General features: G+C 40.9%; 1 protein-coding gene across 1 annotated transcript in view; it reads left to right on the forward strand.

Moving 5' to 3' along the window:
- Positions 1 to 14,656, forward strand: part of RYR3 (ryanodine receptor 3) — a 743,078-nt gene that overhangs the window by 544,981 nt on the left and 183,441 nt on the right. The window contains 2 exon segments of the mRNA XM_030213678.1: positions 9,802 to 9,911; positions 13,915 to 13,966. Of these exon segments, the coding sequence (XP_030069538.1) occupies positions 9,802 to 9,911; positions 13,915 to 13,966 (162 nt within the window).

Raw genomic sequence — 14,656 nt, forward strand, 5'->3', positions numbered from 1 at the left:
CTGGGCTGACCCTGGAGGGTCATGTCAAGCCTCACAGTGTCAAAGCCATGGTTGCATCGGTAGCCCACTTGTGGTCAGCCTCCATTGAAGGAATTTGCAAGGCTGCAGTTTCGTCTTCAATCTACACTTTCACATCTCATTACTGACTTGAGCAGGATATATGACTCAACAGTTGGTTCAGGCAAACAGTATTGCAGAATCTGTTTGGGGTCTGGAATCCAACTCCACCCCACTAGGCCCTTTTTATTCTGTTCCAGGCTGCATTCTCACTTCGTTTTATATAATTTCAGATTAATCTGAGTTATGTCCTCGCTGTTGTGAGGCCCAGTTGACCAATGTTTGTTGTTTTTGGTGAGCCTGGATGCTTGGGATACCCCAGTTGTGAGAATTAGTAGCCTGCTTGTCCTCGGAGAAAATGAAGATACTTACCTGTAGCAGGTATTCTCCGATGACAGCAGGCCTTATATTCTCACAAACCCTCCCACCTCCCCTAGGACTTGTCTTCTATTTTTTCTTATTTATGCTGTAGTATTTAACTGTGATAATTGCACCCTTGTGGCTGGCAGGAAGGCCACCCGCGCATGCACAGTGGAGCATGTCTTGTGCTCCACAAAGCTCTGTAAAGCTTGTTATAAGCTCTGAACTGGGCAACACGGTTCCGCATTACCCAATTGTGAGAATATAAGGCCTGCTGTCCTCGGAAAATACCTGCTACAGATAAGTATCTTCACTTTATTCTACCTGAGAACATCTCTTCCTTGCACTTTTTTTCTCTTCAGATTTCCACTCATTACTTCTGGATCAACAAGGTAAGAGCTGGGATGAAATCATTCTGCAGACTTAGATAACATAGCTCCACTTAGGATATAGGTGGTTGGTGACTCAAATGTTTGCAGAGGCTAAGGTGGGCGTGGCTAGGATGGGACAGAACATGGCATGACTGGGCAAATCAAAATCCTTGGGATGGGAGGAAGCTGTCAACTATGTTAGCAGTAAATGGAAAGTGGGTCACATTTGAACTGCACTTTGCTATTTCCCCCCCTTAAGCATTTAATACTGTTATACTTCTCTACAATGCTCATTCAGGCTGGCTCCAGGTGAGTGGCATGATAAAATTATTTGGATCAGCTGATCTTACCAATTACCATTATGCACTGCCTGACTAAAGAAATTTCAAAAAGGCCAAACAGTGGAGCCACCAGAATTTCCTTAAGTCTTTCAGTACTCTCAGATCTATCTTATTGAGCCCCAATGCTTTGTCTACCTTTGGTTTAGCTAGCTGCTCACGAATACAGTCTTCTGAAGTCATTTGAGGTCTACTTTGCTTCCATTCCTATTTCTGTTTGTTTTCCGTTGTCCTATTCCCAGAACTTCTTCATTTGTGAACACAGAATTCCCTTGAGACTGAAAATACCACCTTAGCACTTTCTCGTGTCATTAACGTATCTTCAAAACTTCTTGTCCCCCCCCCCCCCCCCACAAACACACACATTTTACTGTGTTAGCTAGCTTTCTTCCATTTGCATCTTTCCTTTCCCACTCTTCCAGCTTTCTTCTGCTTTCTGCAGTCTTTTGTAATTTATGAACGCTAACCTGTTTTCTCTTGTATTTTCAGCTAATTCTTTTTTTAAAAAGTCACAATAACCTCTTTTTCCTCATACTTTTAATTATTTTCCTAACAAAAAGATTTGTTTGCATGTATGCATTACAAGGACTAAAGATGGGTAAATCAGGGGCATAGTGGCAATGTACAATAATGTAATATAAAATTCATGTGTATTTTCACAGAGTAAACACACATTTGCATCTTCTCGGAGTAGGTGGAGGACAGAATTTATGCGCTTTTAGGGATTGCTTTGAGGGCATACTTTATAAAGGCAAATAGATGCCTCTGTTGCCTTTATAAAATATCTCACTAGGCACCAATAAACTTACTTTCAATGATAGTTTTAAATTTAAAATATCCACTAACAACTATCTGCCTATAATACTTAAGAGGTATACAGGCTCATTTTCAAAAGTGACATAAGTCTGCATTTGGATGTTTTCTTAACAAAAACGTCCAAATCAGTATTTTCTAAACCTATTTTTAGACATTTTTCTATGAAGTCTGTCAGAAGTATGTCCAGATCTCAAGGGGGGATTTCAGGGGCGTGTTCAGGGTGGGACTTGGGGTGTTCCAGACTTAGACGTTTTTCAGCCATAATGGACCAAAACCAAAACGCCCAGGACTAAAACGTAGGTATTTTGAGCTAGACCTGTTTTTAGTATAAATAAGGCACAAAAAGACCACATGGCTATTGGAGGGAATCAGGAATGACCTCCTCTTATTCCCCCAGTGGTCACTAACCCCCTCCCACCCCCTAAAAATGTAATAGAAAACATTACTTGCCAGCCTCTGTGCCACCCTCAGATGTTATACTCAGATCCATCAGAATAGCATGCAGGTCCCTGGAGTAGTCTAGTAGTGGGTACAGTGCACTGCAGACAGGTAGACCCAGCCTCCTACCTCTCCCTACCTGGTACAATTGTAGAGGAAACTGCAAGCCCTCCAAAACTCACCAGAAACCCACTGTGCCCACATATAGGTGCCCCCGTCACCCATAAGGGCTATGGCAGTGGTGTACAGTTGGGGGTAGTGGGTTTTAGGGGGCTCAGCAGACAATGTAAGGGAGCAATGGTCAGATATGTACCTGGGAGCATTTCATGAAGTCCACTGCAGTTCTCCCTAGGGTGCACTATTGCTGTGCTGGGATGTCAGGGGGACCAGACTACTAAAAATGCTGTCTCCTCCTACATCCCAATGGTTTGATTTTGTACATTTTGCACTTGGAATTTTTTTTCCCAAAATGGACAAAAAAACAAAACGTCCAAATCACAAAACGTTGTTCGCAACCGTATTTTCGAAAGCAAAAGATAGATGTTTTTCTCTTTTGAAAATAACCTTCTTTCCTTTTCAGAATTTGGACGTTTTGTGTAAAATGTCCAAATTCAGATTTAGACGTCATATCGAAATGCCCCTCATATCGGTCCATCAGAGGTGTAAGCCCTACGTGTATTTTCAAGGTCAAGTTTCACCATGAATGCTCATCAGTCCAGTTTTCCAAAAGAAAAGGACATGTATTGAAGAAGACTAAGGCGCTTATTTTCTAAGCAGTTGGATGTCTCAAAATGGCCAAGAAAAGGTCCATCTGCCAAAAAAACATCCAAATTGCTATTAGTTTTCCATTGCAGTTTGTCCAAATAGTAAAAGGGCAAGTTGTAAGTGTGTTTTTGGTGGAACTAGGTTGGGACCAAAATTAGGACATCTTTCAGCGATAATGAAATGGGAAGAAATGTCCAAGGCAAAAAAGGATGTTTTTATCTAGACCTGTTTCAATCATGTCCAGGGTACAAAGAGAGGTATCCTGATTGAGCAGCTGACCACTGGAGGGATGAAGACATAACTCCTCCATTTCCCAGTGGTTAATGACCCCCTTCCACCCCCCTAAAAAGTGAAAGTGACATTGGATACCAGGCTCTGACAACTTCAGGTATTATGGCCATTGCTAATAGAGCAACAAGCAAGTGTAAGCAGTAGCCTAGTTGTTAGTGCAGTGGACCTTGAACAACGTATCCCAGGTGTAACTTCCACTTTAACTCTTTTATTTCTGTACAAATATGTGCACCTTCCGGGAGCATAGGAATACCTACTGTACCTGACTTTGTAAGACACCTGAAGGCATGATGGCTATTGTAGTGGTGTAAACAAACAAACAGAGTAAACACTGGGCCTTCAGGATTGAGAAAAATGTAGTCCTTTATTTATGATGAAAACCCGACACGGGTATAAACGCCTGCATCAGGGGTCTAACGTGAAAAATACATAAACATATATCATTAAAAAAATATATAATACATAATACAATAGTGCAGGACCAACATCAAAATCAAGATGCATATCCATGCTTACATAAACATACATACACATGTACATTTAAAAAAGATCATTTAAAACCAAAACATAATTATCATAATTAAAAGAATATAGACCAATCATCATATATACAATCCTATGTAAACATACATACACATATACATATAAGAGATAATAAAATATAAAACATCATTATCATGGCCTGAGAAATATTAGCCATACATCCATGCATATATATATATATATATATATATATATATATATATATATATATATATATATCCCTATACATGTCCACATTTACACATACCTATTCACAAACGTCAAAACACATACACATACATACACATATTTGCACATAGTGATGTCATATTTCAAACTCATGTGTGCAAATGTATGAAGACCTTACCATATGAAATAGGCATTGCAAAATGAGCGCAAAAGGAGGTAAACTTATGGACTTATGGTGCACACCTACAAACGCTCATATCATATAAACAACTTTACCAACTTCAAACCAGACATGAGAAATAGAGCATAAAAATAATAAATAATAAAAAATAATAAACGTTAATAAACATCAAACCTTACCAAAGAGCTCTTCTAGGTCAGCTAATTAGCTAGTTGACAAAAATGTAGAATAAACAATCAGGTTATATTTCCTAATATGAAAAAGAATAGAATATTCAAAATCGACAACTAATTTCCCAAATCCATAAATGACGTTAAAGCGTCCTTCAAAATACAACTGTATAATGGCAATGTATCCCCATGCATCCACATACAGTCAGTGAGCGGTTCCCATTACCCTTATTTGATATCAGATGAAATAAACGTCTGCTTTAAAACACTTAACAGACGGAGAAACCAACAGTCCAGCATCACGTAAGGGCACATTAACACAGAATCCATCATCATGAAATATCTTGTTAAAATGGGAAACTTAAGATCTTATCCACTGCTCTGGCAGCCCGTTTGTAGGACACCTTCAGTCGCGTCAACCGCCAAAAGTGAAAGCATGCGCAACATAGTGTTTAAGAAAGATGTCACGGGGCATGTCCTACTATTTAAAATAACTACACATTTGTATATCGTAGGCGCACTAGAATTATATTATATCCAAAAAAGCTTCATTCACGTCATATCCTCAGTATTAATAATCGTACGTCAGACAAATTGCCAATAGTGGGAATATACTTCCCAGATAAATAAGAGTCTAATCGGATATCTGTGTGCACTGCGTGAAAAATAGCTAAGATGGTACGATTCATCATAAAATATATTGTCTTTTCTTTAAAAAATTAAGATCTTACCCTCTGTTTGAGCAGCTCGTTTGTAGAACGCCTTCAGCCGCATAAACCGCCAAAAGTGAAAGCATGCGCAAAGCAGTGCTTAAATGGAGGGAGGGGGGGAAGGGGGGAGGAAGCCAAGTATAGTGACGTCATGGGGCGTGTCCTAATATTTAAAGTGATCCCGCATTCGCGTGTTATAGGCACAGAAGAATTATATATATATATACACGCACAAATCCCTCCATTCACGTCTAATCCTCAAAATTAAACAAAATTATACTTCTCAAATATATAAAAGTCCCAATAGATACTGTGTACACTACATAAGAAACATCTAAAATGGTTTCACACATAATAATGTACATAAAAACATTTCACGTTGTTTGGCTTGAAATTTCAGCATCAGGTATCATGACTCCATATTGTTATGAATGTCCCTTAAAAACGAGCAACATATATTCCTTAAAAAACATACAAACGTAATATGGACAGATATAGTAAAACATACTTGAATTACATATTGGTCATAACCAAATAAAATCATGTATAAATAAAAGGACATATAAAAAATATGAGAAAAATATATGAAAAAAATATATGAAAAAATATATAAGTTCTTTCAAATGCTATAGATTGACTTGATGATTACTACTGATATGCACAAAAGGCAAAAAGGGAATCCCAGAGAAAGAGGAGACCAGTCCAAACGGAGTCAACCACAGAGCGAAAAGACCCGTAGGTGATGTATAATTCAATCTTCCCTTTATTCAAAAATTTGTGGATAATTCGGATGCAATTGTAGTGGTGTACCTTAAGGTTCAGTAGGTTTTTCTGTGTTCCAGCAGGGCTCACAATAACATATAATTTAATTCTGGCATTTATAATCCACTTAACCATCAAGTTCAAAGTGGAGGACAATCACACATTATAAGCTGGTACTTTGTCCCTATAGGGCTCACAATCTTGATTTTTGTACCTGAGGCAATGGAGGGTTAAGTGACTTGCCCAAGGTCACGAGGAGCTGAAGTGGGAATCAAACTCAGGATGCCAAGATCAAACCCTACCGCACTAACCAATAGGCCACAAAGGAATTAAGGTGGAATTTGTACCTGGAACTTGTTTAAAGTCCACTGCATTGATCAGTAGGCTGCCCCTCTGCTCTGCAAGGATGTCTGAGTGGCCATTTTTGTACAGATGATGCCAGACAGACATTTTTGTGCCTACTTTTTTGGCATCCATATTTTGGATGTTTCATTTTGGAAAATGGCTGTGCATTTTGGACATTTTCAGTGCAAGAAAGTCCTTCTCACATACTTTTGAACAGGAAATCCCAACATTTTCCCTGTTCGAAAATGTCTGTGAGATGGACTTTTTTTTGTATGTTATGAGCAAGATGTCCCAGTTCTGATTTGGATGTTCTTTCGAAAATGCCCCTGCAATCCTTGAAGCTGCTACTGGCAAAACATGAATTTGTGTCAGTTCTTGTTTCTTATCTCATTATTTATTGAAGCTGAAGAGTCTTTGTTAATTACAGCTTAAATCAGATAAGTCAACTTCTAATCAATTAAATATATTTATACATAAAAATTTCTATCTAAAAGTTATACCATAAAAAGAAAATTTGGACTGATGAAGATTCATGGTGAAACTTGCTTTTGAATATACAAGTAGGGCTTACACCTCTGATAAGCCTTTATAAAATAGGGGCTTTTTTTGGACAGCTCACATAGGCACCTGTTATGAAATCATTCCCACTAACTGCTGGATTCTATATAGTGCGCCTAGAGATCTACGCCAAAATTGGTGTAGATTCTATAACAATGCATGTAACTTAACAAGCTAATAAGTGTTGATAACAGCACTTAACAAGCAATAATGAGCACTAATTGGCACTAATTAGAATTTACACTCACAACTCAGCATATTTTGTAACGAAGTGTGCCAAACTTCTAACGCAGACAGGCAAAAAGGTGTGTGGTTATAGGTGGGGAAATGGGCATTTTGTGGGCATTCTGAAATTTATGCACCTAGTTATCAAATATGGCCCAGTGCGCCTAAATCTACGTTTTGAGATTTACGCCACATTTTCATTGGTGTAATTGGATGCACATAGTTTTAGGCGCTAAAATATTAACTACGCATATTCTATAATTGATGCCTAGAAAATATGCTTAGTTGGCACTGATTTCAGCGCTGATAAATGTGTACATACATATTAAAGTACATGCATATAAAGAAGAGAGTGGAGGAGTAGCCTAGGTTAGTCTAATTACCAAAGAATTAGGGGAACTGGGTTCAAATCCTACTGTATCTCCTTGTGATCCTGGGCAAGTCATTAACCCCCATTGCTCCCAGTACAAAAACACTGGGAGGGGCATAATCGAACGGAAACGCCTATCTCCATGGGCGTTTATCTCCAAGAATGGGTCCGAACCGTATTTTCAAAAAAATGAATGTTTTTGAGCTGGGCGTTTGTTTTTTTTAGCGATAATGGAAACTAAAAACGCCCAGCTCAAAAATGTCCTAATCCGAGCCATTTGGTCGTGGGAGGGGCCACGATTCATAGTACACTCGCCCCCCTGATATGCCAGGACACCAACTGGGCACCCTAGGTCAATGCAGTGGACTTCAGACAACGCTCCCACATGCATATCTCTCTTACCACGGGTGCTGAGCTCCTAACCCCCCTCCCCCAAAACCCACTACCCACAAATGTACAACACTACCATAGCTCTTAAGGGTGAAGGGGGCACCTACATGTGGGTACAGTGGGTTTTGGAGGCCTCCCATTTACCAGCACAAGTGTTACAGGTGGGAGGGGGGTGATGGGCCTGGAGCCACCTGGCTGAAGTGCACTGCGGTACCCACTAAAAGTGCTCCAGGGACCTGCATACACGCATGCCTCTAGGACTGGTTGCTGCTATATAACATTGGCACACCAGTTGACACCTGAAGACTAATCTCTCCGAAAATGTCCTTTTTTGGAATAACCGCGTTTACTCACAGTTAACTGCAGATCAGAGGTTGTGCCCCACTGGCAACGAGTCTCCCTGGTACTGAGATGAGCAGTAGGTCAGAGCTGGCAGAATGGTGTACAATGCCCTCTTTCAGCCACATTCAAGGGAAGAACTAAGTTCTGTAACGTGGCTAACACAGGAAAGGGAATTAAAACTGGCTTACAAAAATGGCCACTACCTCATGGCCTACCGGAAACACAACAGGGCACACTCTGACCCAGTAGGCAGGGGGAAAAGCACCATGGGAGAAGAGCCTACCAACTACCAACATCGTGAGACTGTAACACAAGCTAATGAAATCACGGAGCCCAATACCCTACACCCACCACAATGCAATGCTGATGTGACCCTGTACTGCACCCGAGAGCCACATCTGACCCAGGGAAAGGCTGTGACAGGATCGAACACATTCTGCTGTCATGGAGGTGGGTACGGCATTTGAGGCTGGCATACAGGCTGGAAAAAAGTTTTTAAAGTGGGGTTTTTTTTGGTGGGAGGGGGTTAGTGACCACTGGGGGAGTCTGGGGAGGTCATCCTCGATTCCCTCCAGTGGTCATCTGGGCAGTTGGAGCACTTTTTTGGGACTTGTTTGTGAAAAAAAAGGGTCCAAAAAAAGTGACCCAAAATCACGGTAAAAACGCCTTTTTTTTTCGATTATCAGCTAAAGACGCCCATCTCTCCTCGGCTGATAACCACGCCCCAGTTCCGCCCTCACCATGCCTCCGACACGCCCCCGTCAACTTTATTCGTTTCTGCGACGGAGTGCAGTTGGAAACGCTCAAAATCGGCTTTCGATTATACCAATTTGGGCGCCTTTGCGAGACAAACGTCTGTCTCCCGATTTAGGTCGCACTATAGGCGTTTTTCTCTTTCGAAAATAAGCTGGTTAGTCTGTGAGTCCATTAGGCACACAGAAAGTACCTGTATATATTATATAAACCACTTTGATTGTACCACAAAAAGTCAGTATATAAAATGCATTAACCATTACCCTATATTTCAGCTCCCTCTGCTCTGCTTAAACTCTGCCTCAGGGAATACTTATGCATAGTTTGCATAAAAGTATGTGTTTTTTTGTTGGTACATGTATTTCTAGTGGCATATTTATCACTTTATGTGTTGGTCCTGGTTGGAGATTTGAGGTCATGTTTATTTAATAATTCATTTAAGGGTAGTTTCCTTATGAATTAGGTGCTAGCACTATAAAAATTATTTTCAAACTACATTTTTTGGGATTTTCTATGCGCATATACATTTGCACAGTTTTATAAGAGCCACATTAAAAATATATTTTGACAGAAAATGCTTTGTAAAATTACCCCTAGAATACCCCTAGTATGAACTTATTTGCCTAGTTCTAGGCAGCTGAAAATCCATTTGCTAGAGAATACGCAATGCTTTATTTTACGCACATGGATCCTGAGTGAGGTTTTGAAAACGTACTCCAAATACTTGACTTTTAACATCACCAACCAGTTCTAAGGCATCATTGATATCTTGCTGAAATATGCTTTTACTAAATGCTACCGTATGTTAGTTCAATATAAAAACATTTCAATTGTGAATATTTACACAGAAAACTAAGAAGCTAGAAGAGGAAGAAGAAGAAAAGGAGACCGTTAAAAAGCCAGACCCACTACATCAAATTATTCTACATTTCAGCCGCAATGCTCTCACGGAGAAGAGGTAAAGCAATACTGTGTAACATGGATTGATCAAATGTTCAATTGATCTATCTGTATGGAGTGGAGAAGTAGCCTAATGCCCAGCTCAAATCCCACTGCAGCTGCTTCTGACATTGGGCAAGTCACTTAACCCTCTTTTGCCAGGTGCCAATTGGGTGCATAAGCCGTAGAATAATAGCACTTTTGCGAGTGATTGACACCACAAATTGGAATTTATGCACATAAGTACTAGCATATGCACCAAAATCACCCCTGGATTCTATATATGGTGCCCAAATTTGAGCATGTGCAATTTAATTGAGTAACAAGCCGTTAACTAGCAATAACTGGGTGCTAACAACCAATTATTGTAGTTAATTGGCTCCAATTAGGATTTGCGCATGCATCTTGCTAGGTACTATTCACACGCAAATTTTATAAATTATCTATGGTGAAGCCCCGGGATACATGACAGATCTCATAGACCTACCAACCAGAAACATGTCCAGCTCAACACAAACATATCTCAATCTCCACTATCCAAGTTGCAAAGGTCTAAAATACAAATCAACTTATGCATCCAGTTTCTCCTATTTAAGCACACAACTGTTGAATGCATTACCAAAAGCCATGAAAACAATGTTTGACCACCTAAACTTCTGGAAATCACTAAAAACTTACCTGTTTAAAAAGGCATATCCTACTGACCCAACTTAAACGCCTGAACTCTGCAACTCAACGAAACCAAAGCACATAATGGACATAACATAACTCTTCCGCTCTACGATTCCCAATGTGTCTGTTCCACATGAACCTTATTTTACCACAACGTCACTTTGTATTTGTTCATACCGAAGTCAGCGAATGCCTCTCTGGTACAATGTAAGCCACTTTGAGCCTGCAAATAGGTGGGAAAAGGTGGGATACAAATGTAACAAATAAATAAAATTAAAATCCACACGCAAATTTTATATCGTGCAACTCAAAGGGGGACTTGGCAATGGGAGTGGCATGAGTGGCAAGATGCATGCAGCATTACTTAATACCAGAGATCCGTGCCTAACGTACACGCCAAAAGTTATACTTTAAGAATAGGGAGAAATTATTTATGGGTGTAAAAATATTTGTTTCCTGACTCTTCTTGTGAGTCTCAAAAATGGTGGTGGCAATTTTTACTTCTCCGCCCTGTAGTTCTCCAATTGGGAGCATCTTAATATTTAAAATTTTCTTGCAAATGCAATATAAATTATCTCTCAAATATGCTTTTTGGGAACCATCTCATAGCTACTAGATGGATGATGATCTTTCCGCCGCTTTTGACACTGTCGATCACAGCGTACTCCTCGATACCCTGTCCTCATTTGGATTCCAGGGCTCTGTCCTTTCCTGGTTCTCTTCCTACCTCTCCCTCCGCAACTTCAGTGTTCACTCTGGTGGATCCTCTTCTACTTCTATCCCTCTGCCTGTCGGCGTACCTCAGGGTTCTGTTCTTGGTCCCCTTCTCTTTTCTATCTACACTTCTTCCCTTGGTTCATTAATCTCATCCCATGGCTTTTCCTACCATCTCTATGCTGATGACTCCCAAATCTACCTTTCTACCCCTGGTATCTCACCTTGCATCCAAACCAAAGTTTCAGCGTGCTTGTCTGACATTGCTGCCTGGATGTCTCAACGCCACCTGAAATTAAACATGACCAAAACCGAGCTTCTCATTTTTCCCCCCAAACCCACCTCCCCGCTCCCCCCGTTTTCTATTTCTGTTGATGTCTCTCTCATTCTCCCTGTCTCCTCGGCTCGAAACCTTGGGGTCATCTTTGACTCTTCTCTCTCCTTCTCTGCTCGTATCCAGCAGATCGCCAAGACCTGTCGTTTCTTTCTTTACAACATCCGTAAAATCCGCCCCTTTCGTTCTGAGCACTCTACCAAAACCCTCGTCCACACTCTCGTCACCTCTCGTTTAGACTACTGCAATCTGCTTCTTGCTGGCCTCCTACTTAGTCACCTTTCCCCTCTCCAATCGGTTCAAAACTCTGCTGCCCGTCTCGTCTTCCGCCAGGGTCGCTTTACTCATACTACTCCTCTCCTCAAGTCGCTTCACTGGCTCCCTATCCATTTTTGCATCCTGTTCAAGCTTCTTCTACTAACCTATAAATGTACTCACTCTGCTGCTCCCCAGTATCTCTCCACACTCGTCCTTCCCTACACCCCTTCCCGTGCACTCCGCTCTATGGATAAATCCTTCTTATCTGTTCCCTTCTCCACTACTGCCAACTCTAGACTTCGCGCCTTCTGTCTCGCTGCACCCTACGCCTGGAATAAACTTCCTGAGCCCCTACGTCTTGCCCCATCCTTGGCCACCTTTAAATCCAGACTGAAAGCCCACCTCTTTAACATTGCTTTTGACTTGTAACCACTCGCCTCCACCTACCCTCCTCTCCTCCTTCCTGTACACATTAATTGATTTGATTTGCTTACTTTATTTCTTGTCTATTAGATTGTAAGCTCTTTGAGCAGGGACTGTCTTTCTTCTATGTTTCTGCAGCGCTGCGTACGCCTTGTAGCGCTATAGAAATGCTAAATAGTAGTAGTAGTAGTAGTAGTAATGATGATGGGACACTGAGTTGTGGGGTCTGTTGAGTGAACTGCTCTTATAAATCTGCATATCTTCTTGGTTCCTTTTTGCTTTTCTTAAATGTATTACCTATTAATTCCTCCTTCTTTATTTTGGGTTCCCCGTTTTTTGTGGGCTAGAGTTGAGAAATGATGACATTAAAAAAATTTTTTTTTTGTTTCTGTTTCTTTTCCTTGATTTTTATGCTATTTTTTCCTTCTCTGCTGCTTGACTTTGCTGTACAAGTTTATTGCTTGTTGTTATACTTGAAATTAACTGGCTCAGTATTCAAAATGGCTCCTGGCCATTTAAAACCCTTGTCTGGGGCTAACTGGGAATTTTCAGCAGCTCTTAACTGGATAGTGCCGCTGAAAATGCCCAGTTTTTTTTCTTTCCTATCCTTATACTTTATTAATTCATTTTATGTACTACCAATCATCAAAACATTTGAGCAATTCACAATAAAAACATAACAGTATATGAAACAAACATCAAACCCTTCCAAACCCTACTCATTCTCCCCTCAATATTGATAAAAAAGCAAGGTCTTCAACCGTTTTTTAATTTGCAAGTAATTCATTTCTTCTCTTTTTTTATTTACATTTTTTTTATTTATGGTGGGCCCCATATTCTGCTGGCAGCAATTAGCGTTTTGATGATTGTCACCGGCATTATACCTGGAAATTAATGCCAGGCTGTGTCCAGGCTCTGGTACTGAATTTCCGGGTATGCAGAGCCAGTGAAAATATAGCCAGTTAACTGTGATATTCAGCACTTAGGGGTCCTTTTGTCAAGCTGTGGGGAAAAGGGCCCTGCACCAGCGGCAGGGGCCGTTTTTCCCACATGCCAGGACCCTTTTTACCGCAACCAGTAAAAAGACCCCAGGCACACATGGCCATGTGGTAAGAGAACTCATACTGCATGGCCATGCGACAGGGAGCCCTTACCATAAGCCATTGAGATGGCGATAAGGGCTCCCGCGCTAACCCGGCAGTAACTGGGCAGCATGCGGCGATGCCCGATTACAGCTGGGTTACCACCGCAGTGCAAGTTATTTCTGGGGGTTTTCTTTTTCCCCTTAAAATTGTGCGCGCTCAGGGCGGGACTGCCGCCAGCGGCCACATTGGGCTGGTGTTAGTCCCGGAAGAGCAAGTGGTAAGCCTGCGTTGGGCTTACCACCGCTCTGTAAAGGGGCCCCTTAACTGACTCTAACTTCAGTCCCAGAACACCTCCAAAATTGCCAGTTTCAGCATGAACGCTAACCAGGCATTCACACAACATGGAACATGGAACCAGATGAGCCAAAATTCTAATAATGCTTTCTCAATTCAGGATACTTCTTTACTAATATAAGAAACCTGAAGTTTGGAAGAGCTCATTTTTAATCTCGCTCTCAAATGTTTTTTCTCCCCAGCAAACTGGAAAGTGATCCCTTGTACACGGCATATTCTGCAATGATGGCAAAGGTATGTAGATACTGATGAATGTAACAGATAGAGGTTTGGGGGCAGAAGAGGAGGGAAAGCTATAGTGTCCGAGGATCTACCATTGACTCCCTTTCTTCAAAATAGGAATAATTGCATAGCATAGCATCATAATGAAGACTAACTAAATGTCCACCATACCCAAACCTTATTCAAGGCAAAAAGAAACTGTTTCATCTAGGTGTCCCCCCCCCCCTCCTTTCTAATGTCTTCGAAAAATTATTTCATATATCTGTTCTTAGTTACAGTATGCTGCTTTGAACTTTCACTGAAATGGCATAAGGAGTCCTTTCTGCGACATGGCATTAAATTGAACCATATTATTTTCACTTCAAGAGTCACTGCATCCCAAATATATCAAAATTGGATTAGGCAAAGCATGTTTATTTTGCATCAAGCAAATTTGGTATCAGCTGATTCCATCACATCCTTCTCCTTCTAAACAAGAGAACTTTCATACATGCTGTGGCAAAGCAGAGATGTTTCCCCAGTGCCTAATTAGAGTCAGTTTCTTGACCCTGAAGTTAGAGTTGTTCTGGCCAAACCATTTTCTAAAGGTCTAGCAGATAAAGGGAAAAAGCGTGGGGGGAGGAGGTGAGCCAGACTAAAACCCCATATCAACTCTCAAGGGTATCTATTCTGTATCTGAGCTAAGGTACACAAATCATCCAA

The sequence above is a fragment of the Microcaecilia unicolor genome, chromosome 9 (genome assembly GCF_901765095.1).
Source record: "Microcaecilia unicolor chromosome 9, aMicUni1.1, whole genome shotgun sequence".
Taxonomy (NCBI): domain Eukaryota; kingdom Metazoa; phylum Chordata; class Amphibia; order Gymnophiona; family Siphonopidae; genus Microcaecilia; species Microcaecilia unicolor.